The 25,092-nt window shown below is 54.0% G+C and overlaps 1 protein-coding gene across 1 annotated transcript; it reads right to left on the reverse strand.

Moving 5' to 3' along the window:
- Positions 1–45: 45 nt before the first annotated feature.
- On the reverse strand, positions 46–24,645 carry MYBPC2 (myosin binding protein C2). The gene is made up of 28 exons (XM_082437932.1): positions 24,486–24,645; positions 23,282–23,371; positions 22,687–22,773; positions 22,388–22,536; positions 21,952–22,069; positions 21,086–21,134; positions 20,839–20,898; positions 18,391–18,584; positions 18,011–18,143; positions 16,092–16,216; positions 15,896–16,001; positions 14,206–14,378; positions 12,538–12,703; positions 11,355–11,461; positions 11,086–11,115; positions 10,602–10,741; positions 9,332–9,491; positions 9,137–9,241; positions 8,508–8,696; positions 7,921–8,055; positions 6,174–6,341; positions 5,930–6,018; positions 5,633–5,828; positions 5,217–5,356; positions 3,749–3,908; positions 3,250–3,386; positions 1,563–1,749; positions 46–169 (listed from the first exon to the last, which is right to left on the reverse strand). The coding sequence occupies exons 1-28, from the start codon at positions 24,502–24,504 to the stop codon at positions 159–161; spliced, it is 3,423 nt and encodes a 1,140-aa protein (XP_082294058.1). The 5' UTR covers positions 24,505–24,645; the 3' UTR covers positions 46–158.
- Between the last annotated feature and the right edge of the window lie 447 nt (positions 24,646–25,092).

Here is a 25,092-nt window from a genome sequence, read left to right on the forward strand (position 1 = left end):
GAGGAAGGCGTGGCTACAGACTCAAGAAGGACAGACATATGGGAGTCCAAGACAAGACTATGATCTTCTCATTGATAACTCGGGAAAGGGAAACATGTTGGGGGAGGTCCGGGTTAGGAGTCAGCAGCCAATTATCTTGGCAGGTGGAAGAGAGAGCTTCACTGCGGCACTGTCGGGGGAAAACAGAAAAGGGTGGTAAAAATGCTTGTCCCACAACCACCCGCCCCTGCCCCCGGCCCTCCGCCCGCTGGATTCGCTTGACCAGCGTGGGGAGCAGGTTTTCCCTTCATCACCTAGCTCGGCACCTGGTCAACCCAACTCCATAGAGCCCTGATTCCTGTAGTTTTGAACCCAAAACTGGGACGTTCTGATTACGGAGCAGCTGCTGGAGACCAGCCGTCACTGGAATCCTGAAGTAGGGATATTTCTGAGCGGATTCAATGGTTGATGAGGGGGGCGGCAGAACCCTAGGAATCATCAGTAGGTCGGCCTGGCAGGTCAGGGCTTCAGAATGAGAGGGAGTGCTCCCTCTGGACGCTTTGCTAAGGGTCTGCAGCCCCTTCTGTCTACTGGGCCGTCATCAGAGCCAGGGAGGGACTCTGGAAGCCCCTATGAACGTCAGTCGCCTCTGAGGGACTTGGTTAGCGGCCTCCCCACGAGTCTTGGCTGGTGGATGCTTGTTGGACTGAAGCCCAAGGCGGCGGATGCAAGGAAGAGCATTCTGGGTAGAGGGAAAAGCATGTGCAAAGTCCCAGGAGCAGGAGAAGGCACAACCAGTTTGTCCAACCGCCAAGTGCTCGGTGTGGCTGGAAAATGGGGGCGCTTGAGGCTGGAGAGGGGCTGGGGGTGGCAAAGGCAGGACCATGACCCCAGGAGGAAGGGTTCCGGGGCTGCCGGGGAGCCCTGGGAGGGCTGTGAGCAGGTCAACTGTGGATATGGGCCAGGCACCCTCTAGGGCCAGGAGGTGGAACCAGAGAGAGAGACTGGAGGCCCTGAGGCCCGAGAGGAGGCTGGGGCAGAATTCAGGAAGGAGGACAGATGAGGCTGGGGCAGAATTCAGGAAGGAGGACAGATGAGGCTGGGGCTGTGGGGCAGAGAGGTGGGGACAGGAGGGGGACAGGGACAGGCTTTGGAGGGGGCTCATTTTTCGGGGCTCCCACAACCCCCGTCCTCTGCCGCTACCCATGTTGGTTTCAGTGCTGTGCCACACACCTCCCCAGGCACACTGGAAGCCTTAGCGATCATTTGCTAAGTTCTTCTCGCCCTCATCCACCTCTTATTTGTCCTTCAGCTCCTTTGGAAAACCTCAGACTCCTGCCCAGGCCGGGTCAGGCTCTCCCCTTCCCCCACCCCTACAATACCCTGTGCTGCCTTCCCTCCCCCACGTGTCGCCCTGAAACGTCCTGCTGGGGTCTGAATCGGCTTCCCAATCATACTCGCAGAGGGCGCGGGTCTGCCTAGGCTCCGGTCTCAGCCTGCTCAGCCCCGGCCTCCCGTTAGCTTGGTAAAGGGAGTGGGTGAGGGTCGGGCAGGCGCAGCACTGGGGCCCGCCCCGTGCTCACTTCGGACTTCCAGCTTGCACTCGGCCAGGGCCTCCCCCAGCTCGTTGACGGCCCGACACGTGTAAGTCCCCGAGTCGAAGGAGGACGGGCGGCGGATGTTCAGCGTCAGGACCCCCAGGTAGTTGTTCATCAGGTACTTGGGATCTCCGCTGATTTCCACATTGTTCTTCATCCAGACCACCTTGGGCTGTTGAGGAGAGTGGGAGAGGAAGCCATGTGACAGAGGGTCCCCTGGGAGATGGCAGAATGGGCCTTGGGAGGCAGATTTGGGTTCTCCTTTTGGTTGTGCCACCTCCTAATTTTGACTGGCTGACCTTGGATGAGTCGCTTCTCCTCTCTGACCCTCAGTCTCCTCTTCGGTAAGAGGAAGAGCCCGCTTCTTGTGGCGGCCCATAGGGCCCTGCACGATTTGGCCCCATTACTCCTCTGCCCTCACTTCCCACTCCCTCCTTCCATCTGCTGCACCCACACGGACTGCCTTACTGTCCCTCAGACACAGGCAGGCTCCCACCTCAGGACCTCGGCACTGGCTCCTGCCTCTTCCAAACTGCTCTTCCCTCCTCTTTTCACCTAACTAGTGCGTGCCTATCTTTCCGGTCTCAGTTCCCCTGTCACTTCCCGGGTCCTAGACTGGAACAGGAATGCCCACGTTACACTCTCACAACTGCCTGCATTTCCCTAGCACACTCACCACCCTTTATAATTTTATAGTCATTTGTGTGACTTCGGATGAATGGCGGTCTCCCCCAACAGACGGGAACTCCTTGTTCAAATCACCAGCCCATAGAAAGCCTCTGAAAACGTGTGTTGAATGAATGAATGCATGATGTAAATAAATGAAGCGAATGAATGAACTGAATAAATGAATGGATTGGTAGGGAAATAAATGAGCGGAATGAATGAATGGATGGAGTTAGTGAATAAAGCAGTAGACAGCGGTGATGGTGGAAGTGAAGGAAAGAATCCACGGGATGCCTACAGGAGCTGACGCTAAAAATTGGCAAAATGTGTCAAAAGGGCCAGGCAGTCAATATTTTAGGCTTTTTGGGCTCTGTGGTCTCTGCGTCATGGACCACACGCAAACCATTAACGTGAAAGCAAAATAACAAAAAAGAAAAAGAAAAAAACGTTTTAAAAATTATTTATCCCCTTGTGGTCCAGTGGTTAGGACTCGGCAGTTTCACTGCCAGGGCCCGGGTTCAATCCCTGGTCGGAGAACTAAGATCCCACAAGCCACGTGGCACAGCCAAAAAAAAAAAATCTTAGAGAAACCGGTGGCAGGCGGATTTGGCCCGAGGGCTGCAGTTCGCCAGCCGCTGGTCTACGTGGGTCCTTGGAGTTCAAGGTTGCAAGTGTCCACATTCCCAGACAGCAGTCTGGAAACCAGATAGGGCAGGAAGATGCCAAGGAGCCCTGCAGGTTTAGACCCCCTCCGCCCCAAAGGTTTCTGTTTTTGAGGGAAGTCAGAGTGTAGTGAGCTGAGACTTGGGCTCTGGTTAGAGCAGAGAGACAGGAAGTGGGTTAAAAGTGAGCAAATCCCACGAGCAGAGAGAGAACTCAGGGAGGAAGAGCCCGTGTGGCGGGCAGGCAATGGGGCTTCACCTTGGTGAAGATTTCCCTACAGGGTTACACATTACACACACTGCGCGCGCGCACACACACACGCGCACACACACACACACGGCACCTTCGGGTAGCCTCTGACGGCGCAGTTGAGAGCTGTAGCGTAACCAGCCACGACTACCCGGTCAGGTAGAGGCGTCAGGAACTTGGGAGGCGTTCGGAAGTCATGCTCCTTGTACTTAGGCATTTTGAAGGTGGCACCTGGGGGAGGGGTGACACACCTGTAAGGGGACAGATCCTGACTGTCCCCGGACCACCTCTCCTCCAGCACCAGGTGCCATCAACTTTGAGTCCAGGGAGGGAGACTGTATATAAAATAGATAACCAACAAGGACCTACTGTATAGCACAGGGAACTCTACTCAATATTCTGTAATAACCTATATGGGAAAAGAATCTGAAAAAGAATGGATATATGTATATGTATAACTAAATTACTTTGCTGTACACCTGAAACTAACACAACATTGTAAATCAACTATACTCCAATAAAAAAAAGTTAAAAAAACCGAGAGAGAGGGGGCACTGGGGCTGGCCCCCTCGGAGCGGTGGCAGTGGCCATACCTGTCTTGAGGATCCAGGCCGTGTTCTTGGAGACGCCAGGCAAGTCACTGAGCCCACAGATGTTCTCGCTGTAAACTCGGAAATAGTATTCGTTGCCCATGATGAGGTCTGACACGGTGCAGGAGGTTTGCCGGTTGTGTTCGTAGACGTTGAACCACTCCTACGGCATGGGGGATGGGGAGGGGCCGGGAGAGTCAGGGACACGGACCCAAGCAGGCGCCTCGCTCATAAAACCCACCGTTCCCCAGCAGCTCTGTTCACAATGGCCGGAAGGTGGGAACAACCCAGGTGCCCATCAGTGGATGAATGGACAAGCAAAACGTGGTCCATTCAAACCAGGGACTGGTAGGGGAATTCCCTGGCGGTCCAGTGGTTAGGACTCCACGCTTCCACTGCAGGGGGCACAGGTTCGATCCCTGGTAGGGGAAATAAGATCCTGCAAGCCGCACTGCGCAGCCAAAAACAAAAATCAAACAAAAAACCAGGGCCTAGCACTCAGCCGTGAAAAGGGCTGAAGCACGGATACCTGCTACAATGTGGATGAACCTGGAAAACATGGTGCTGAGTGAAAGGAGCCAGACACAAAAGGCCACATAGTGTGTGACTGTATCCGTAAGAAATGTCCAGGAGGGCCAATCCACAGGGCCAGGAAGCAGATGGGGGGTCGCCAGGGACGGGGTGGGAGGGAAAGGGCAGTGGCTGCTTCATGGACGAGGGGTTTCCTTTTGAGGTGATGAAAATGTCTTGGAACTAAATAGGGTGTTGCACAACACTGGGAAGGTGTGAAATGCCACTTGAAAATGGTTAATGCTAAATTTGGCTAGATGAATTTTACCTCAATAAAAAAGAAAGAAAAAGAAAACCTAGGGCTTCCCTGGTGGCGCAGTGGTTGAGAATCTGCCTGCCAATGCAGGGGACACGGGTTCAAGCCCTGGTCTGGGAAGATCCCACATGCCGCGTAGCAACTAAGCCCGTCAGCCACAACTACTGAGCCTGCGCTCCGCAACAAGAGAGGCCGCGATAGTGAGAGGCCCGCGCACCGCGATGAAGAGTGGCCCCCGCTTGCCGCAATTAGAGAAAGCCCTCGCACAGAAATGAAGACCCAACACACCCAAAAATAAATAAATAAATAAATAAAAATTAAAAATAAAATAAAACCTATTAAAGAGCTCCCTGGTGGCCTAGGGATTAGGATTCCAGGCTTTCACTACTGGGCCCGGGTTCAATCCCTGGTCGGGGAAATGAGATCCCTCAAGCCGCCTGGCACCGCCAAAAAAAAAGAAAAAAAATCTATTATGCACCAAATCTCAGTCAAAAGGCTTTCCTCCCTGTCCCGGCCCATTCTCCCACATTTCCCGGTGCCTCAGTTTCCCCAGCTGGGAAATGGGAACAACACACCTGCTCTGACAATCTGGCCAGCTTTTCTCCCCGCAAGCCCACTCCAGCCCGGGCCCCGCTGGTCTCTCACCATGGTTTTCTTGTCGGCTTTCTGGATGAAATACCCGGTGACCTCACTGTTGCCGTCATCCTTGGGGGGTTTCCACTCCACCAGTGCGTTGCTGCCCCACACCTCCTTCACCATCACCTTCTCCGGTGGCCCTGCCTTTTCTGGAAGATGGGGGGCGTGTTGTAAGTCACCCCAAGCATCCCTCAACGTCCAGTGCCTCACCTCCTCTCCCCTGTCCATCCCCACACCCTCTGATCTCTCTTAGGCTTTTTCCCACTCCACTTTCCTCCCCTTCTGCCCCACGGCCACCTCACACCCTCCCCGGCTCCAGTCTCTCCACTTTCCCCTGTCCTGGGTCCTCCTCATCTCCTCCCATCTCCTCCCCTCCCCCCTCATCGCCGCCTCCTCCATCCCCTCCCGGCCTGCGGGCCGCGCACCCACGACCCGGATGTGGATGGTGGCCGTGTCCTTCATGTTCTCGATCTGCACGCTGAGCTCGTACTCCCCGGAGTCTGAGCGGGCAGCCTGGCGCACGAAGAACACTGTGTCCAAGTCGCTGGTGCGCACGTGCACGCGGGAGGTGTCTATGGGCGCCCCGCCCTTCGTCCACACCACATGCGGCCTCGGCTTTCCCTGTGCGGGGAGGCGGGGAGGGCGGCGAGGTTAGCCCGGGTCTCGCCCGCAGAAGCTGACCCCTCACCCCTGCCCCACCCCCCGACCCCAGCTCGACGCACCTGGAAGGGAATGACGAGGTTAATTTGCTCCCCCACTTTGCGGATGTAAGTCTGGCGGAGGTGGCGGGGCAGCCGGATCTTGGGTTGCTCTGAGGGCACAAACCCAGGGAGGGGCTCAGCGCCGGGCCGAGGAACTCGTCGGAGGGACAGACAGACCAGGGGCGATGAGGTTGTCGCGGGAGGCCCTAATGATGACACCAACTTGGTCTTTAGGAGAGCAGAGTCGGGGGTCAGGAGTCCTCACCCACAATCTCCTGGATGGTGACCGGCTGGGCCAGGGTGGCCGGCTGGCTGCGCCCGGCGATGTTGACCCCAACGACGCGGAAGGTGATTCTGGCTCCCGTGGGGAGGTTCTTGACAGTGAAGCCACAGCGCTCCACCAGCTCCGTGTTAGCAGGGATCCACTCGTCAGCTACGAGAGAGGAGCGAGGCTGGGGACCTTCCTTCAAGACCTTCCTAGGTGCCCCTCCGTTTGTGTCCTTTCAGCGCCTAGGGCCCCACCGCAATGAATAGCTGCAACGGACATTTCTTGAGCATTTCTTATGACCAGGTTGGTGCTAATTAATGTTGGCTCATTAACTCCTGCCTCCATTCTGTTATCCCCATTTTAGAGACGAGGAAACTGAGGCTCAGAGAGGGTAAGGGATTGGGGGTGGTAGTTACAGACAGCTCCTCGGATTTCCTGCTTGAAAATGAGTGCTTTTCCATCGTGGTTTTATTGCCATGGGTTGGTGAACCAATGTGAGTCAGACCAACAATCAACAGGGTGAACTCTAACAAAAGTATAATAGGTTCTGAAAGACAGATTGGGGAGGGGTGGGCAAGGGTAGGAACTGGGTAAAGAGCGCTGGGAAGAGAAAAGGAAGAAATTGACCAGAGCCCACCCGTCCATCATTTACATGCATCCCCAAATTCTGTCATCACTGTATCCCGTCAAAATGGAAACTGTTTTCGCCATTTTTAGATGAGGAAACTGAGGCTTAGAGGCTTGCCCAAGGTCACACAGTTACAAAGTGAAGGGACAGGATTGGAACCCACACCTGTCTGACTTAAAGCCTGGGATACAGTGTCAAAATGATCTTGTCTGTCTCCCCAGTGAGAGGACCATGTCGGAGATATCCCCAGAGCCGGGGCACTGGGCCTGGCATGGAGTCAGTGCTCAATATGTGTTTGTTCCGTGGAGGACTGAGAGTGGGATGTGTGGAAATATGGATAGGTGGATGGACAGACAGATGGAGAAACAATGCATAATTAGACGGTTGGATGGTCATATAGGCAAACGGATGGATGGAAAGAAGGGAGGGAGGGAAGAAACGCAGTGGTGAAGCGATAGATACATAGATGAAAACAATGTTACTGGATGGATGGATAGTTAAATGATCCAAAGAATTTTCAGATGGATAGAGAGATGGTTGGATGGATGACTGGGTGGGCAACTGGAAAAAAAGAAGGAAAGAAGGGAGGGAGGGAGAAATAAGAGGTGAAAAAGAAGGAAGGAAAAGAAGGAAGGAAGGAAGGAAGGAAGGAGGAAGGAAGGAAGGAAGGAAGGAAGGAAGGAAGGAAGGAAGGAAGGAAGGAAGGAAGGAAGGAAGGAAGGATACATGGATGGAAGGATGGATGGATGGATGGATGAAAGATTGGTTGGATGGTTAGATGAATGGATAACTAGACAGAACAGAGGAGGAGCAAAGTCGGTAGTAGATAAATACTTGGATGGATGGAGAAAAAGGTATCACTGTATGGAGGATGGGTGTAGGGGAGGGAGGAAGGGAGCGGGGAGGGAGAGAGGGAGGGAGAGAGGACAAGCTGGTCACTGGGGGCCTGGCTTGACCCATCCCATCCCAGGGATTCAGGCAAGCGCAGACAGAAGGGCAGTTCGCTATGGCAGAGATCTGTCCCTGCACTGCCCTATTTGCAGTCCTCTGGACCAGACACCCACTGGGACTCTGTGTGTGCCACTGCCCCCCAGCAGGCCAGACGGGGTAACTCACAGCCCTCCACGCAGTACTCCACCAGGTACCCATCGATGCCACCTGCCCCAATCCTATCTGGGGGCCGCCACTTGAGGGTGGTGGTGGTGTCTGTCACGTTCTCCACTGTCAGGTGCTGGGGTTCACTTGTGGGCGCTGTAAGAATCCACGGAAAGGGGAGGTGGGGTAAATGAGGGCTCAGGGGTCAGAGCTGGAGTCACTGGTCAGGAAAGGGATCAATATGGTGGGCCAAAGGTCAGGGAGCAAGGATGTGGTATCACGGGTCATTAAAACAAGATTTCAAGGAATCGTGAGGTCTCCAAGGGCAGGGATAGGTGTCTGTGTGGTAGGTCAGAGGTCAATGACATATTCGGGGGACAGCATGGAGTCTAGGATCATAGAGGTCGGTGGCTGTTGTACGGGGTCAGGAAGAGGTCAGGAGGATGCGTGGGGCTGGGGGGTCAATGTCTTGAGTTGTTGGATGAGAGGGGACAGAAGTCAGCGGAGTCAAGGGAGTAAAGGCCAGGGTGTAGGGTTAGAGATCAGTGAAGGGCAGGCCATGGGTCAGAGGTGGACGGGGACTCGGTGAGGGTGCAGAGAGGAATCACCAATAGGCAAGAAGGGCTTGGTGTTGACGCTGGGCTGGGAGACCCCAATGGCGTTGACAGCAAAGACCCGCATCTCGTAGAGGATGCCCTCGATCATATTGGTGGACTCATAGGTGGTCTCCGGGAAGACCTCGAAGTTCAGCTTCATCCAGTGCTGAGAGCCCTTCTTCTTCCGCTCCAGGAGGTACCCTGGAGGCCCCCGCAAGTGGAGAGAAGTGGGAAGTCATGGGGAGGCCTGGGGTCCCAGGTCAGTTGGGGCAGTCAAAGGCACATCAAAAGGTCACATGACTCAGAGAGGTCTGAGGCCATGAATCTTGAGTTGATCTCAGGGTCACAGAGCAGTCAGAGGTCACCCGTCATGGGGTCAGGGATCAAGAAGGGCCACAGGTCATGAATCAGGGCATAAGGAGTCACAGAAAATCCTAGGCTGTTAGCCAAAGTGAGGATTCCCAGGTTGCTGGGGAGTGAAGAATGCTAGGGAAGGCAAAAGGGACTGTGAGATATTGAAGACGGAAAACCGAGTTTCTGAGGGTGGTCATTGAGGATGCTAAGGGCTCTTGGAGGTCAAGGAGAAGTCAGGGGACAGAGGAGGTCAGAGGTCATGAGCACCGTGGCACACGGGCACTCACCGGTGACCGGCTGTCCCCCGTCATACTTGGGTGGCTCCCAGACTAGGGTGGCCCAGTCTTCTCCAACCGATGTGACATGCACAGCCTCCGGGGGGTCTGGGACATCTGGGGAAGGGGAGGCAGGGTGGTCAGAGGGCACCTCATGGCCTCGGGGAACCACCCGCTGGCTCAGCCCCCTTGCTCCCCTCTGCTCACCCACAACCTGCAAGAAGATGGAGGCCATGTCCTCGCCGACGGGGTTGGTGACCTTGATGGTGTAGTGGCCCTGGTCAGCTCGTTCCGCGCTCTCAATCACGAAGCTGCTGGTGTCTGCCCGCTTCTCGATGCGGACCCTGCCCTCGGTGCCTGAGAACACCTGAGCACAGCCCACCAGATGGCCTTTTTCTACCCCTCTCAAAAGCCAGACCGGCCTCCACCCCTCCCCTGCCCGACAGTCTCCAATGGCTCCCCGTGACCACACGACGCACAGGCTGTGGACCCAGCACAAGAGGACCTGCTGGGTCTGCCCGCAGCCTCATCACCCCCTGCCACTGCCCTCCTTGCCTTCCAGACACCACCCTTCATTAAAAACACCAGCCTGTCTCATCCCCAAGATTTTGCAAAGCTGATCCCCAGGGCATGCAATGCCCTGACCCACTTCTCTATCTGCTATACCGTTACCCATCCTTTAGAACCCACCCAGAAGTCGCCTCCTCTGGAAAGCACTCCTGGATGCCCTCAGCTGAAAGTGACAGCCCACTTTGTCTGCTATGACAGAATCCTCATAGCTTCTGGTACCTCCCTTTCTCTCAGCCCTGATCACCCTGAACTGTGACTGTTTGGGCACGTGTCTGCCTCTCTCCAAAAGAGAAGGCTCCAGGAAGGCAGGGGCTGCATCTGATTCATGGCTGTATCCTCAATGCCTATGCAAGAGCCTGACATACAGGAAACATCAGGGGGTGTTTGCTGAGTGAAGGAATGAATGAAGATTGAGTCAAGTCTATCCGTTTTACAGAAGAGGAAACTGAAGCCCAGAGGAGAGAAGAAAAACTGAACTGTTCCAGGGCCTGGACCATACAAGATGAAAATATTTGTTGGATGGATGGATGGATAAGTGGATTGATTCATGGATAAATGGACAAATGGATTAATTACTGGATGAATTCATTAATCAATCAATGAACTGATGAATGGAAAGATGGTTAGATGGATGAATTGATGGATGGCTGGATTGATTGACTGATTGATTGATTAATGGGTTAATGGATGGATGGATGAATGGACGGAGGGCTCATCATGTGCTAGGCCAGAACCATGTGATGAACAAATATAATCTCCAACACTCAAAACAACCCTCTGAAGAAGGAATCAGATTCCTTATTTTACAGACAATGAAACTGAAGCTCAGAGAGGGAAACCAGCTTGCCTGAAGTCACCCAGCAGAGCTGAGAGGGCGAAGTCAGGGCACAGGGGAAGCTCCACATACCTCGTCCTCCTTCATCCAGGTGGCGACAGGAGGGGGCTCCCCTGTGATGGACACGTCCAGCCTCAGCTTGTTTCCAGCCACGACCACAACTGAATTTTCTGAGGTCTTCCCCGAGAAGTCTAGGTGGATCTTTGGTGGCTCTGGTGGCAGAGGAGAGATTCTGGGGAACTTGGGAGTGGGCAGCTGGGCCCTCCCAATCCCCTCCAGAGGATCTCCTGAGAAGCTGGGTTCCAACAGCCACAGAGAACCAGCGGTCCAGGTCCCCTGCCCCTTCGCCCTCAGACCCAGGAGTCCAGGCCCCCAGCCCCCTCCTCCCTCAGACCCAGGATCCAGGCCCCCAGCCCCTCCTCCCTCAGACCCAGGAGTCCAGGCCCCCAGCCCCTCCTCCCTCAGACCCAGGAGTCCAGGCCCCCAGCCCCCTCTTCCCTCAGAACCAGGAGTCCAGGCCCCCAGCCTAAGGACCACAGCAGCCTCTGGTCCTTACCTTGCTTGGGGACGTACTCCACCGTGATTTCTGGAGGACAAAGAAGACTGATGGTTAGGTCTATGGGGCCCCTTATCCCACCCTCACACCCCATCACCCTGGGACCTGGGGGGTTGGGAGGTGGATTCAGGCCCATGACTGTCCCTCCTCCCACAAGCACCTGCTGTCACCCCCAGCGTACAGTTAGGGAAACTTAATCCTGAAGGGGGTTGGGGTCTGGGAGGGTGGATGCTGTGGCACCCAGGGGGAGAACAAGGAGGTGTCCTCACCCAGGAATTTGAGTTTGGCCGAGAGGGACAGGGCAGAGCCGTCGGGCACAAATGTGTAGTCTCCCTCATCCTCAGGGTGGACATCGTCAATCACCAGTCTGTGGAACCTAAGGGGAGTGGGGGGGTGCAGGGCAAAGGTCAGGCCGGGTCGCCCTGGGGACCACCACGGAGAAACACGCTCCTCAATGCGGTCCCCGTGCTCAATGCAATGCTAGTGCCTGGGCTCACATCTCGCTCTGCCCCTTACTAGCTGTGTGGCCTTGGGCAAGTCACTTAACCTCTCTGTGCCTCCGTTTCTTCACCTATAAAATAGAGGTAATGTTCACAATCTACAAGGGGGTTGTTGCAAGGCATTTAGAAGACTCCCTGGCACCTGGTAAGTGCCCTGTAAAGCATTAAGATTAGTTCTCGGCATTATTGACACCATCAGCAGGCAGGGGCCTTACACAGAACCCAGAAAAAGTCTACGTCTGCCAAGAGCTATTATCAGGAAATCCACGGGGGCACGATGTTCTGCTGGCATCACAGTGGTTCTCGGCATTCTGCAGATTACCAGGTGTTTATCTCAGGTGTCCATGTACTACGCTTGGAATTCCAGCCCCGTTTCCCTAGCTAGGTGGCCTCCCCGCCAAAGTTGACTCTTTGCAAATATAGTCACAAGTTTCCCGTCCTGTAGCCGTGACCCTTGCAAAGAGACCTTGCCGCCTGTGACCTCCTTTGCCCCATAGGATATAGTGGAAGTGACACTGGGACAGCACTCAGCCCAGCCCTCAGAGGCCCTCTTTGCTTCTGCTCTCTCTCGGGACACCTGTGTCGGCCACATGAATATGCCAGGACCGGCCTCCTGGGGAATGAGGCGTCCCACGGACCAGAGTGGAGGCAGCCCAGGTGACCCAGATGAGGGCCTGAGGGAGCCCAGGAAGATGGCCATCTGAGATCAGCCAGCCTCCAACCAACCCTGAGACTCACAGTGAAATAAACCCTTGTGTTTTATTGTTGTTGTTTGTTTTGTTTTTTCCCAGTCCTGCATGGTTTGTGGGATCTTAGTTCCCCGACCAGGGATTGAACCCAGGCCATGGCAGTGAGAACAGAGTCCTAACCACTGGACCGCCAGGGAATTCCCTAAACCCTTGTTCTTTTAAACCACAGAGTCTGCAGACCACGTCCGCAGTCCACTCCGTACCTCCCGACGTGGGTTATGGTGATCCTCTTGCTGGGCCGCACCTCGACCCCATTCTTGTACCACTTGCCCGTGACCTTCTCATCGGACACCTCACACTTGAACACGGCCTGTTCTGAGGCCTTCACCGTCACATCTGCGATGTCCTGCAGGACCTCCAGCTGTTTCTCTGGATGGGGAGGGAAGGAGAGGGGGCCATCAAACTGCAGTCAGTCCACAAAGATTGGCGAACACCCATTATGGGCCAAGCAGTGTCCCAGGTTCTGGGATTCTGGCCGTGAAACAACCCAGAAACAATCTGCGGGCCTCGTGAGCTCACGTTCTAGTGGGGAGACAGGCAGTGAATGGGAAACACATAAACCAATAACTAGAGGGAGTGATGAGGCCTGAGGGATGGCAGGGAGGCCGCAGAAGGCTCCCAGGTAGAGGGCACAGCATGTGCAAAGGCCCTGCAGAGGAAAGCAGGCTTGTTGGTTTGGGAAACAGCCAGCAGGCTGGTGCGGAGTGAGCAAGGCAGATGTGGGAGATGGCACAGGCAGGACACATCCCATGGGCCACGGAGAGCACTTTGCATTGACTCTGAGTGAGGTGGAAACCGCTGGAGGGTGTTGGGAACATGGCTGGGGTCTGACTTACACTTCTTTTTATTTTAGTTTTTTAAATAAAAAAATGCACTTGTATGGCTTAAAAATAAAATGATAAGAGGATGTAGATATAGAGCGGGAAATCTCTCACCCAACCACTTCCAATCGCACCAGTCTCGATCCCTTCTCCAAAGACACTATAGCCAGTTCATAGCCAGAAAAGCAAAGGCGTACATACAGTTCATTCCCTTCTTTCTTTCTCTTTCTTCCTTCCTTCCTCCCTCTTCTTTCCTTCCTTCCTTCCTTCCTTTCTTTCTTTCCTTCTTTCCTTCCGTCCTCCCTCCCTCCTTCCCTTGCTTCCTCTCTTTCCCCTCCATACAAATAGTGGCATATTTGCTTCTTCACCTAACAATATATCTTGGAAACCCTTCCAAATCACTAACTAAAAATTGTCCTTTTTTATGGCTACAGAGGGAACTACCATCATTTATCTGGCCTATCAATGACTCGGGCTTTTTTTTTTTTTTTTTTTTTTTTTTACTTTTTATACTGAAAATATTACAGACTCACAGGAGTTTGTAAAAATAGTACATAGAAAAAAAAAGGGGGGGAAATAGCATGTAGAGTCCCATGTACCCTTCACCCAGCTCCCCCAATGGTGACATCTCTCGTAACTGTAGTCCACTATCCAAACCAGGAAACCGACATGGGTCCAGTCCTGTGAACTAGACCACAGAATGTGTTCAGTTTTCACCATCTGACATTTTGCAAGGATCACTCTGGCTGGAGTCAGGGTTGAGGCACAAGTGTAGAAATAGAGAGAGCAGTGAAGAGACTATTGCATCAGTTCAGGGTATGAGGGGGATGGAGACCTGGGCCAGGTGAGGGCAATGGAGGTGGAGAGAAGTGGTGAGATTCAGGATATCCTTTGAAGGTGGAGCCACCGGGATTTGCTGGTGAATCAAATGTAGGGTATGAGGCAAAGAAGGAGTCAGGGACAGCTCCAAGATTTGGGGCTTGGGCAACTTCGAGCGGCGTGTTGAAGCATGTGCAGTGCAGCTCCCTGCCCCACCGGGAGGCCCCCTACCTTCCACGATGAGCTCCGCCTCACACTGGCCGCCGTTGGTCATGACCTGGTAGTGACCACTATCCTCCAGGGTCACATCCGAGTAGATGAGGATGTGACGCTTCCCATCCTTCTTTAAGCGGTACATGGCCTTGAAGGAATCCTCCCGCGTCAGTTCCACGCCATCTTTCATCCTGGGTGGAGGGGACAGGAAGGGGAGAAGTGAGGGGCCCGCTTAGGCCGGAGTCTGGATGTCAGAGGTGAGTGAGGGGCCAGACAGACGGTCCTGAGCAGGAACCAGGGGTCAGAAGGGAGATCACGAAAAGGAGGAGAGACAAAGGTTGACAGAGGCGTCTAGAATGGATGGATCACAGGTGGGGATTGGGGAGAGAAAGAGGAAGAAGAGGTCACAGGCCACAGGTCTCAGTTGGAGGTCAGGAGACACAAAAAAGGGTCATGGGGAGAGGTCAGAACATGGAGGACGTTCGGGGTCACAGAGAGATGTCAAATATTGTGGCCTCAGTAAATGGTGCTTCCCTGCTTGGGCCAGTCTTCCCACTTCACTTCTACCTCCTCGTCATTCAAACCTCAACTCAATCATCACCTCCTCCAGGAAGCTTTCCCTGACCTCCTGAGTCCTTTTCTCCTATTAAAAAGTGGTTATAGCATCAGTTATTGCTCCTCTGCAATATCAATACTTGTCAAAATAGAACTTTGATATTTATTTGTGTGATGACTTTATTAATGCCTGTTTCCGTTTTCAACACACACACACACACACACACACACACACACACACACACTCCGCCCCAGCAGTTTGCCAGATCATAAACTCCACAAGGGCAGGTGCCATGTTAATATATATTCTCTCCATTTTCTCTCTAATACATAGAAGAGTGCCACCACACTACAGGTGCTCAATAAACACTTGTTGGATGGGGGAATAGATGTAAGAATGGACGAATGGATGGGTAGATGGGTGAGTGGGTGGACGAGTGGGTGGATGGATGGATGAATCAATGGGATGGGTGGGGAGATGATGGATGGATGGATGGGGGGCTGGGGAGATGGATGGTTGGATACATGAATGAATGGTCAAAGGATGGATAATTGGTTGAATGGGTGAATAAATAACTTAAAGAATCAGAAATAGCAGGGATCAGGAAAAAGACCTGGAAGAGGATGGGATGGGGAGAGGTCAGAAGTTTCAGAAAGAGGTCATGGGTGAAGATCAGGATTTATAGAGAAAGACTGAGGTCTCCTGGAAACTACCAGTTAAAGGTCTGAAATCTTCAAGAGAGGTCCTGGGGCTTCCCTGGTGGCTCAGTGGTTAAGAGTCCGCCTGCCAATGCAGGTGACACGGGCTCGAGTCCTGGTCCTGGAAGATCCCATATGCCGCGGAGCAACTAAGCCCATGCACCACAACTACTGAGCCTGTGCCCCACAACTACTGAAGCCCGCGGGCCTAGAGCCCGTGCTCCGTGACAAGAGAAGCCAGGGCAGTGAGAAACCCACGCACTGCAAGGAAGAGTAGCCCCTCCTCGCCACAACTAGAGAAAGCCCGCGCACAGCAACGAAGACCCAATGCAGCCAAAAATAAATTAGTAAAATTAAATTAAAAAAAAAAAAAAGTGAGAGGTCCTAAAGATCAAGGCTGAGGTAAAGACGCTGTGGGCATCTGTATGGAGATCAGGGGTCAAAAGTCACTTACCACATGACTTGGGCACCCTCTTCTGACACCTCCACTGCCATTTCTACCCGGTCGCCCACAAACACCTGCTGGTCCTCGAGGGGTGTGATAATCAAGACTGGGGGTTCTGTGGGGTGCGGGGCGACAGGAGGTCAGTAGTTTCAGGATCCCCTCCAGAGCCCCACTCCCCAAGCTCACGCCCAAATCCCGGCCTCACCTCTGACGAAGACCTCAGTGAAACACTTCTCATCTTTGACGACGACCTCATAAGCAGCATCGTCCGCCAGTGTACACTTGTTGATGGTGAGAATTCGCTTCTTACCAACATTCTCAAACACGTGCCTGATGCAAAAGTCTCAGCTCAAGCCAGGGCATGGAGGAGATTCTGCCTCCACCCATCTATCCTCAGGACAAGCCACTCCCTCTCAGAGACAAATTGTGTGGGAGGAGATCGATGGTCCAATTTCTAGTATTTAAGTAACCACAGCGGAAATACTAACCGTCCGCCCATATCCGTCTTCTTCCATTTAGCAGTGACACACAGCTACCCACCTAGAGAACTACATTTCCCAGCCTCCTTTGCGGCTGGGCGGGCCGCACCACTGAGCTTGGACCAACGGAACGTCAATGGATGTGATGGCATAACTGCTAGGTCATCTCTAATTTTGCGGTGCTTGTTCTAGACTTCTCTCCTTCCAGCTTCCTGTCTGATAGACACAGATGTGCCCATGACCCGCTTCAATCATGCAGATGAGGACAACACCACAAGAAATGGTGTAGCCAAAAAATATGGAACCTGCGTCTAGCTCAATCCGCCAGAAATATCTTTCTCTATAAATTAATATGTTCTAGGGACTCTTTGTTACAGCAACTTAACCTGTATCTTAATTAACATAATTTTTATCTTATCCAAAATGCTCGTGATGAGAAATTTAGAAAACACAGCCAAGGGGAAAATAATAAAAATAGAACCCATCCATAATTGTATCACCAAGAGATAACAGCTACAAATATTTTGGCCTCTCTCTTTCCAATCCTTTTATATCTAATCTATATGTAGATTAACATTTTGTGAAGCAGAGATAAGCACTATGCTTCTGCACATAACACTAATCTTGAACAGCTTCCCATGTTAGTATAAATTTTAGAATATCTTTTTTAGTGACTGCACAGCACCTTAACATGGAATTGTATGTTTTGGTTATTTGACTTTTTGCTACAGCAGCAAATGCTCCAGTGAACGTCCTTGCAGCTAAATATGCATAACCATGATCATGCCCTTACAATAAATACCTAGACTTGCACAATCTAAAGGTTTTGGGGGGACTTCCCTGGTGGTCCAGCGGGTAAGACTCCGCTGTCCCAACGCAGGGGGCCTGGGTTCGATCCCTGGTCGGGGAACTAGATCCCGCATGCCGCAACTAAGACCTGGCACAGCCAAAATGAAATATTTTAAAAATAAATAAAGGCTTTTGAATACACTGCCCTTTTAGAGATTTGCCGATTTACATTCCCACCAATAACATGTGGACCTATTTCCCTATGTCTTCTCCAGCTCCAGGTTTTATCCTTTTTGGCGGGGGGGGGCTGCACCCTGGCATGAGGCATTTATCATTTTGTAAAGTTTTTGCCCATCTGGAGAGCAGAAAGACCGTTGGTGGGTTTTTTTGTTTGTTTGTTAATATTTATTTTATTTATTTATTTGGCTGCGCCGGGTCTTAGCTGTGGCATGCGGGATTTTTAGTTGCAGCATGTGGGATCTTTAGTTGTGGCATTCGGGATCTTAGTTCCCTGACCGGGGATCGAACCCGGGCCTCCTGCATTGGGAGCGCAGAGTCTTAACCACTGGGCCACCAGGGAAGTCCCAAGACCGTTGTTTTGAATTGTGTTATTATTATTGGTGGTGGTGGTTGTGTTTGCAAGGTTGAATATGTACTTAGTGAATTAGCTATTGGGTTTCTTCTAACTGAATTCCTGTTCTTCATCGCCTTTGTCTATTTTTCTACCGAGGTATTTGCACTTTTCATATGGATGAGGGAGCGCCCTTCCTGGGTTAAGAGTGGCCAGCCTTATTTCTGGACTCCCTCTCTGGGACTTGGATACCCCCCCAACCCGGGGACTGCCCCTCTCACATACTTGTTACTTGGTTTGATTTCCTGGCCGTTCTTGAACCACTTGAGGGGAAGGTCTGGGTTGCTAATCTCTACCACCAACTTGATCTTGTTGCCTCTGTCCACTTGGTAGGCTGGATCCAGCTTCTTCGTGAAGGCTGGAGATTGAGGGATGCAAGAGGGATGGAGCTGAGAGGTTCTCACTGCCTTGAGCTGTCAAGTCTCCCTCCCCAGACCACCAAGGTCAGAGAGCTTCCTATGAACTTGGAGGCCCCTGAGAACTGGCATCTCTATTACTCCTCAGATTAGGACCTCCAAAAGATAAGTCCAGGGTTCAAACATCAGATACCTACGATGCTGGAGTCCCTATGGGCAGGGCCCATCTCCCCTCAGACCAGCACTGACCTGAACCCTTCTTGACCTCGACCTTGGCCTTCTTGAGCCGCTTCAGCATGCCCCGGAGGTCAGTGATGCCATACTGGAAGGCAATCCTCTCATACTCGCTCTTCTTTGCCCCTTTCAGGAGCTCCCAAATCTCAGGCGGGATGCCTAGATCATCGTCATCTTTCTTCTTTTTCTTCTCCTCCTCAACCACCTGCCTGAAGGTGGGGAGAACAGGCCGGGGCCACCAGAGAGTGAGGCGGTGAGGGTCTCCCTCTGCCTTCTCCACCCACTTGCTGTGTCACTTTCTCTCTCTGGGTCTGTTAATCCTTATCCTGTCCCACCTGAACCATTGCCCCAGCCTCCTCCCTGGCCTCCTGACCTCATCTCATCCCTTCCGCTCCAGTTGGTTCCCCACTTGGACCCAGAGGGCTATTTCTGCCCCCACATCAGATGCCATCCCTTCCCTGCTCAAAACTCCTCCATAGCTCCCCATTGCCCTCAGGAGGAAACCCCAGCAACTCAGCCTCGAAATCACAACCTCACCCTCTGTCCCATCAAACTCCCACCACTATCCAAACCACGCTACTTGCCTTTTCCTGAGCACTCTGGGCTCGCTCCTGCATCCCAGCCTTTGCACAACGTCTTTCCCTGCCTGGACGACCTATCTCCACCTGCTCTTCAATCCTACAGATGCTAGTACCGAAGTTCCCTCCTCCACGAGGCACCCCCTGTCCTGCCAGCAACATCAGTTGCCCTCACTCTGAGCTCTCACAAGGCCCTCGTGGGACCTTCTCTCTGACCACACTAAACCGTCTTGGTCTGTGTCTGTGTCGGCTGGACCAGACCCATCTTCCCAAGGCAATAAGTGACTCAATGTCAGGGAACCAGTCAAACTTCTCCCTGTCCCCTGATCAGGGCCTGGTAGGCGGGAGGCCTCAGAAGATGTTTGATGAGTGAGAGAGAGTGAATCTCTGGAAAGAAGGAAGGAAGGGAAGGGAACAAAAGAACGATAGATGAGTGGGTGAATTTGGGGGACATATGAATATCTGGATTGATGTACAGAGCATTAGGTGGGGAACTGGTAAATGGGTGGAGGGGTCCATGGATGGCTAAGCTGATGGATGAATGGGTCAATGGATGGGTGGGTTGGTAGGGGATGGGTGGCGTTAAGATAGGTGGATGGGTTGATGGAGGATGGCTGGGTAAGTGGGTGGATTGATGAGTTGGTGGCAGATGGTTGGGTGAGCACAGTTGGGTGAATATATTGATGGAAGATGCCTGGGAAGATGGTTGGCTGGGTAAAGACAAACAGATGAATGTATTAGTAAATGGAGTTGTTGGGGATTTGGTTATGGGGATAGTTGAGTGAGTAGAAGGATGGATCCGTGGACCAGCAGATAATGAATAACTGAGTGACTGGACAAGCATCATGTAGAATAATATAAATTTGCCAATATTCAATCATTTTTTACCTACAGAATAGCAATTTCATATAGATGAGTCTAACAGAGAGCTATCTGGGAGGATGGGTGTGCCATTGAAGAGGTGAACAGTTGACAGAGGAATGCCTGGCTAGATGGGGAGGTGGATGAGTAGATGGGTGGGATGTTGGACTCAGTTGAAAGAGAGATACAGGTGCAGATGGATACACAGGTGGGAAGGTGGATGCATGGTAGACAGATGGCTGGTGGAAAGGTGGATAGATGGGTGCTTCAATAGATGGGGAAGTGGATGATGCAGTAGGTGGGTGAAGGATGAATGAATGGGTGAATGAATGGGTGGCTGAGTGTAATGGCCGATGCATGGATGGACAAGTGGGAAGAGGGGGGTAGATGAATGGATATGTGGGCAGATGGATGGGCGGTGGGCAGGTAGGTAGATGGGTAGATCCGTAGATGGATAAATAGGTAGCTGGTTGCCTGAATAGATGAGTGGGCAGACTGATGAGTGGGTGGGTTGATTAGTAGATGGATAAATAGTAGCTGGGTAGATCCGTAGATGGATAAATAGGTAGCTGGTTGCCTGAATAGATGAGTGGGCAGACTGATGAGTGGGTGGGTTGATTAGTAGATGGATAAATAGTAGCTGGTTGGATGGATGGATGAGTGGACAGCCAAGTGGATGGATGGATGGATGGTTGGTTGGGGGAACAGGCGGATGAGTGGGTGAATTGGAGCCTGAGTGGACAGGAAAGTGGATTTGAGGGTGATGGGTTAAAGGGTGGGTAGGTAGGAGAATTGATGGGCAGACTGTTGGTTGGGTGGGGCTGTGGGTAGGGGTGTGGGTGAATGGGCGGATGGGTGAATGGACAGGTGGCTGGATGGGCAAGGAATGGGTAGATGGAGGGGAGGTAGAGTCCCAGGATGGCAGTGGGGAAGCAACGGGGGGCAGGGGGGCCTCACCCACCATCCTTCTCCTCCTTGAGCCCCCACCTCCCCTTTCTGTGCCAGGCGGGGGGGGGGTACTCACCTCTTCTTCAACAGGCTGCTGAAATCCAGCTCACCTTTGCCTTCCGGTGTCCTTTCACCCCTGTGGCCATTGAGAGGGAGTGTGAACCCCAAGGAGGTCCCGACCCTCAGACTCACCCTGGGTCCCCACTCCTTGCCCTCCCTGATCCTCCCCTTCTCCCACAGCTGCCCCTCCCAAGGGACACCCTCCCACGGTCCTTGGCACCAGGACATACTCCTGCCCCTCCCCAGGGTCCAGGGTCACTTACGAACGCTTGAAGCTTTCTAGAGTCTGCCCAGCGGCGTCCTGATGGGGCGCTGGGGAGAGGCAATGGGGGAAGGGAAGGTGAGCTCGGAGACAAGGCCTGATCTAAGACCAAGGGCGCCCACCCCGGGCCTGCACAACCTCCCCCAGACCCCTTTTCCTCCATCTCTTGGGCCAGCACACCCTCTCACTTGGGCCTGGACACCCTCTGCTTGTGGACGCATTTCCCTGGCTGCCATGCACCACCCTCTCTCAGCGGCCTGTATCCCCCTCACACCTGGACCGGCTGGCCCTTCTGCCCGGGGCTGGGCAACCTCATTCCCTGTGCCCTCCATGTTTAAGTCCCCACACATCCTGGTCTGCAGATGCCCCAAAACCTGTACACCCTCAGAGTTCCATACACATGCTCCCAAATCTGTGTAACCTCCCATCCATCCTGTATACCCTCACCCTAAACCTGTCCACCCTTAGACCCCCCTGAAATAAACAGGAGACAATACAATGGAAATTATACTTTAAAAAACAAAAAACAAAAAAAAACCTGGGACACCCTCACTTCCCGAGCCCTTACTGACACTTTCTCAAGCTTGTACACTGTGACCCTGGAATCTACATAACTCACCTCCCAAGCTCCACGTGAACACCCCCAAACCCTGAACCTTTTCACCCCCAAATCTACACCTCCTCACCCTCTAAGCCGGTAGACTGTCTCCCCAATTTTGAAGAACCTGAGCCCTGCCTCTCTGCTCCATCTTCCGAAAACCTGTGCCCGCCTTATCCCCACATCAGTACACTCTCCCAACACCTGGCTGACAGATCCATCCCCCCAACCAGACCCAAGACCCCTGGCCCCCACCCCCGCCAGCGTACCCTCCACATCAATTTTGAAGGTACAGCTGTCGCAGATGTCCTTGGCTTTGACCTCGAGGCGGTAATCCCCGCGGTCACCCAGTACCACCTTCCCGATGTGCAGCTCCAAGGCGTATACCTGGGGGCCAGGCCAGGGGTATGGGTGCACATGACCGACCCCCAGTGCCACCCCACCTCCCCCAGAGCCCACCTCACAACTCTCTCTGAGTGCCCCCAGGAAGGGCCAGCTGTCTCTTCCCATGCCTGGACAATCTTGACCTCTGGGGGCCTGCGTCCCTGACCCTGAGAGCTCTCTGGGCACGCACACGCCGTGCCCAAGTGCACCCTGCCCTGGCCCAAACATTCTTCCCTCCTGCCCGGCACAACCTCTACCAAGGAGCTCCACACGACCTCCAGCCCTGGCCCACAAGCCCTCGAGTCCCCACAGGGTCCTCACATTGCTGGCAGGGTCGTGGGACTCCTTGAAGGAGAATCGGGCCCCACTCTTGCTGACCAGCTCCAGCCACTTCCCCTTGAACCACTTGATGGTTGGTTTGTCCGGCAGCTCTTTCCCGTTCAACTTGGCCAAGATCACGGCATCCTTTCCTGGGTAGGGGTGGAGGGGTGGGAGGGAATGGCCAGGCAGGAGTCATAAGACTCCACAGAGAGGACTGGGAAGCCGGGAGACCCCAGCCCCGCCTCCCTCAGACCCAGGAGCCCGGCCCCCCACCCGATCCTCCCCGAGGCACCCCTCACCAGCCTCCACCGACACAGAGTCTGGTTTCTTCAGGAAAATGCCGGTGGGCTCCTCAGTGGTGGGAGACTGGTCCTCAGGTGGGGCTTCTGCTCAGGAGACAGGATTAGGGGGTCTAAGGCCGGCCAGGGAGGGGGCGGCAGGCCACTTTGGGGGCGGGGTTGAGAGCGAATGAGGGACCCTCTGCTCAGCAGTCAAAGACCTTGGGGGCACAGTGGCTTCTCCTGACCTGGGAGAGATCACGCGTCATCCAGGTAGCTGCGTGACCAGGTTCCCCGCCCCTTTGGGCCTCAGTTTCCCCATCTGTGAACCGGATGGTCTGAAATGGGGCTTTGGGGTAGGAGAGGGTAGACTGGGGCGTTCAGAGCTGGGCAGGACTTGGTGATGAACCAGCCAGTTGCTGGGGGCTTGAAGGCCAGGCTGAGGGGCTAGGCTCTGTCCCGGAGGCACTGGGGAGCCAGGGAGGGCGGTCAGCACTGGAGCTGTGGGGACGGTGGACTAAAGGAGAGAGAGCGGGAAGGTGCAGAGGGGCCGGGGTGGGGGGGGCTGGGGGATAAGGTGCCAGGTTCTGCCCGACCCTCTGGAACACCATCTCACCTTTGGGGGGCTCTGCAAGAGCCTCTTGAGGTGGCGCTTCCTTGGGAGCCGGTTTGGTGGCATCTTTGTCTGCGGGGGCACCTTTGGCCGCTGTGAGGCAGGAGATGTTCACAGTTGAGCACCACGTGCTCAGCGTTCTCCTCTTCCAGAACCCAGGAATGCATGTCCCTGGGCCCCTCCTCCTTCAGAATCTGGAGTCCAGCAGTCCAGGTGTAAATTTATCTCTAATCCCAGAGTTTGTGAGATCCGGTTTCTCCTTGCCCCAGGCAGGCCATGCCCCATCTACCCAGGCCACCAGCCTCTGACCTTTTAGGACTTGGTGGTATAATTAGCTCTTCCCCTGGGCTGGAAACTGGATACTCGTGCTGACCACAGCATCTTTCGCCCGCCCTGCCTGCTGGCGCCTGGCCCGCTGGGGCCCCAGCTGCAGCGAGGGGCTGGACCACCATCCCTCAGCCTGGCTGGTCTGGTGCCAGTGGACTGGACCCCCCGGGAGGAGGGGTCCTCCCTGGGGGCTTGTGCCTCCTCTGTTCACTGCCTCATAGAGAGAAAGCCCCATCCCCATATAAAGAAATGCCTCCAGTCCCATTCAAAGAAGGGCCCCAAAACTACACATAAAGAAAGGCTCTCCAGCCTCTATATGGAGAAGGTCCCCTAATTCCTACACGGGGAAGCCCCAATTCCCATTGAAATGAGGTCCCCTCAACCTTGTACAGAGAAGTCTCTCCTCACCACACAGAGAGGAACCTCTAATATCTAGGCACACAAGGACCTCACTCCCCTGCCGCGAAAGGCCCCAATCCTCACTCAGAGAAGAGACCCCAGTCTCTTCCCAGAAGACCCCATCCCCAAATGTAGAGGACCCCAAACGCCCTGCAAAGACTCTGCAGTCTACAACCACAGGACTCCCATCCTCAACGAGAAAAAAGGGACACAAATCCATAATCAGAGAATCTCCATCTGCACCCAGAGATAACCCCCCAACTCCCTACAGAGAAAGGAACCCCTACCACCCCACAGGGAAGGGGAACCCCCCTCCCACCTAACACAAGTATGGGACCCTCCCATCCCACACAAGGAAGGGAGCTCCTCCCCACACAGAGAAGTCACCCCATTCTCCCAACCCCACAGAGGGAGAAGCCCCCAAACCCCATTCAGAAAACAGAATCGCATCTCCACATAGGGAGGAAGTCCCCAAATCCACCTGGTTTTTCCTCAGGCATGTCGGCGGATCTGCTCCCTCTCCTCTGACCGCAGCTGCGTCCCGATGGGCCTCAGGGAGGACAGGTGGGCCCCCGGGGGAGCCCTTTAAGGAGTCCAGAGACTCCCAGGAGGCCCTGGGAGGCATCAAACGCGCCTCCCCACCCTCCCCTGCAGCCCCACATTCCGCCCGTGTGTTCTAAAGGGCGAGAAATAACAGCTGGACAAGGAGAGATGGCTGAATGCCAGGTCCCCAGGGAGGAGGGGCTGGGGTTCCGACACCTGGGTCCGAGGCAGGACGTGCCGGAGGCGGGGGACTCCTGGGTCTGAGGGAAGGGGGCCTGGGGGCCTGGACTCCTGGGTCCAGGTGCAGAAGGGACGTGGAGTCCAAATTTTTGGGTCCCAGAGAAAGAAGGATGAGGGCCTGGACTCTTGGGTCCTAGGCGGAGGGACAGTAAAGGACTGGGGTCTGAAGTGGGTGAGGGCTCTGAGCCAGAACTCCCGGCATGGGGGTTGAGGATGGTGGGGAAGACAGGGTCTAGAAAGCCATTCTTAGTATCTGCAAGTCAGGAGTTTTCGGGAAACCAGAGCCGGGAGGGAGGGTCCGGTTT

Source organism: Balaenoptera physalus (genome assembly GCF_965194825.1).
Source record: "Balaenoptera physalus genome assembly, chromosome: 19".
NCBI lineage: Eukaryota > Metazoa > Chordata > Mammalia > Artiodactyla > Balaenopteridae > Balaenoptera > Balaenoptera physalus.

What these genes read in the sequence shown, in the direction of transcription:
- MYBPC2 (XM_082437932.1), bottom strand. An exon ending in CTCTGTGTCGGTGGAGGCTG is followed by an intron (nt 22,537 to 22,686) that starts GTGAGGGGTGCC and finishes ACCCCTACCCAG; the next exon opens with GAAAGGATGCCGTGATCTTG. An exon ending in AGCAGCCTGTTGAAGAAGAG is followed by an intron (nt 18,585 to 20,838) that starts GTGAGTACCCCC and finishes CCCCACCTTCAG; the next exon opens with GCAGGTGGTTGAGGAGGAGA.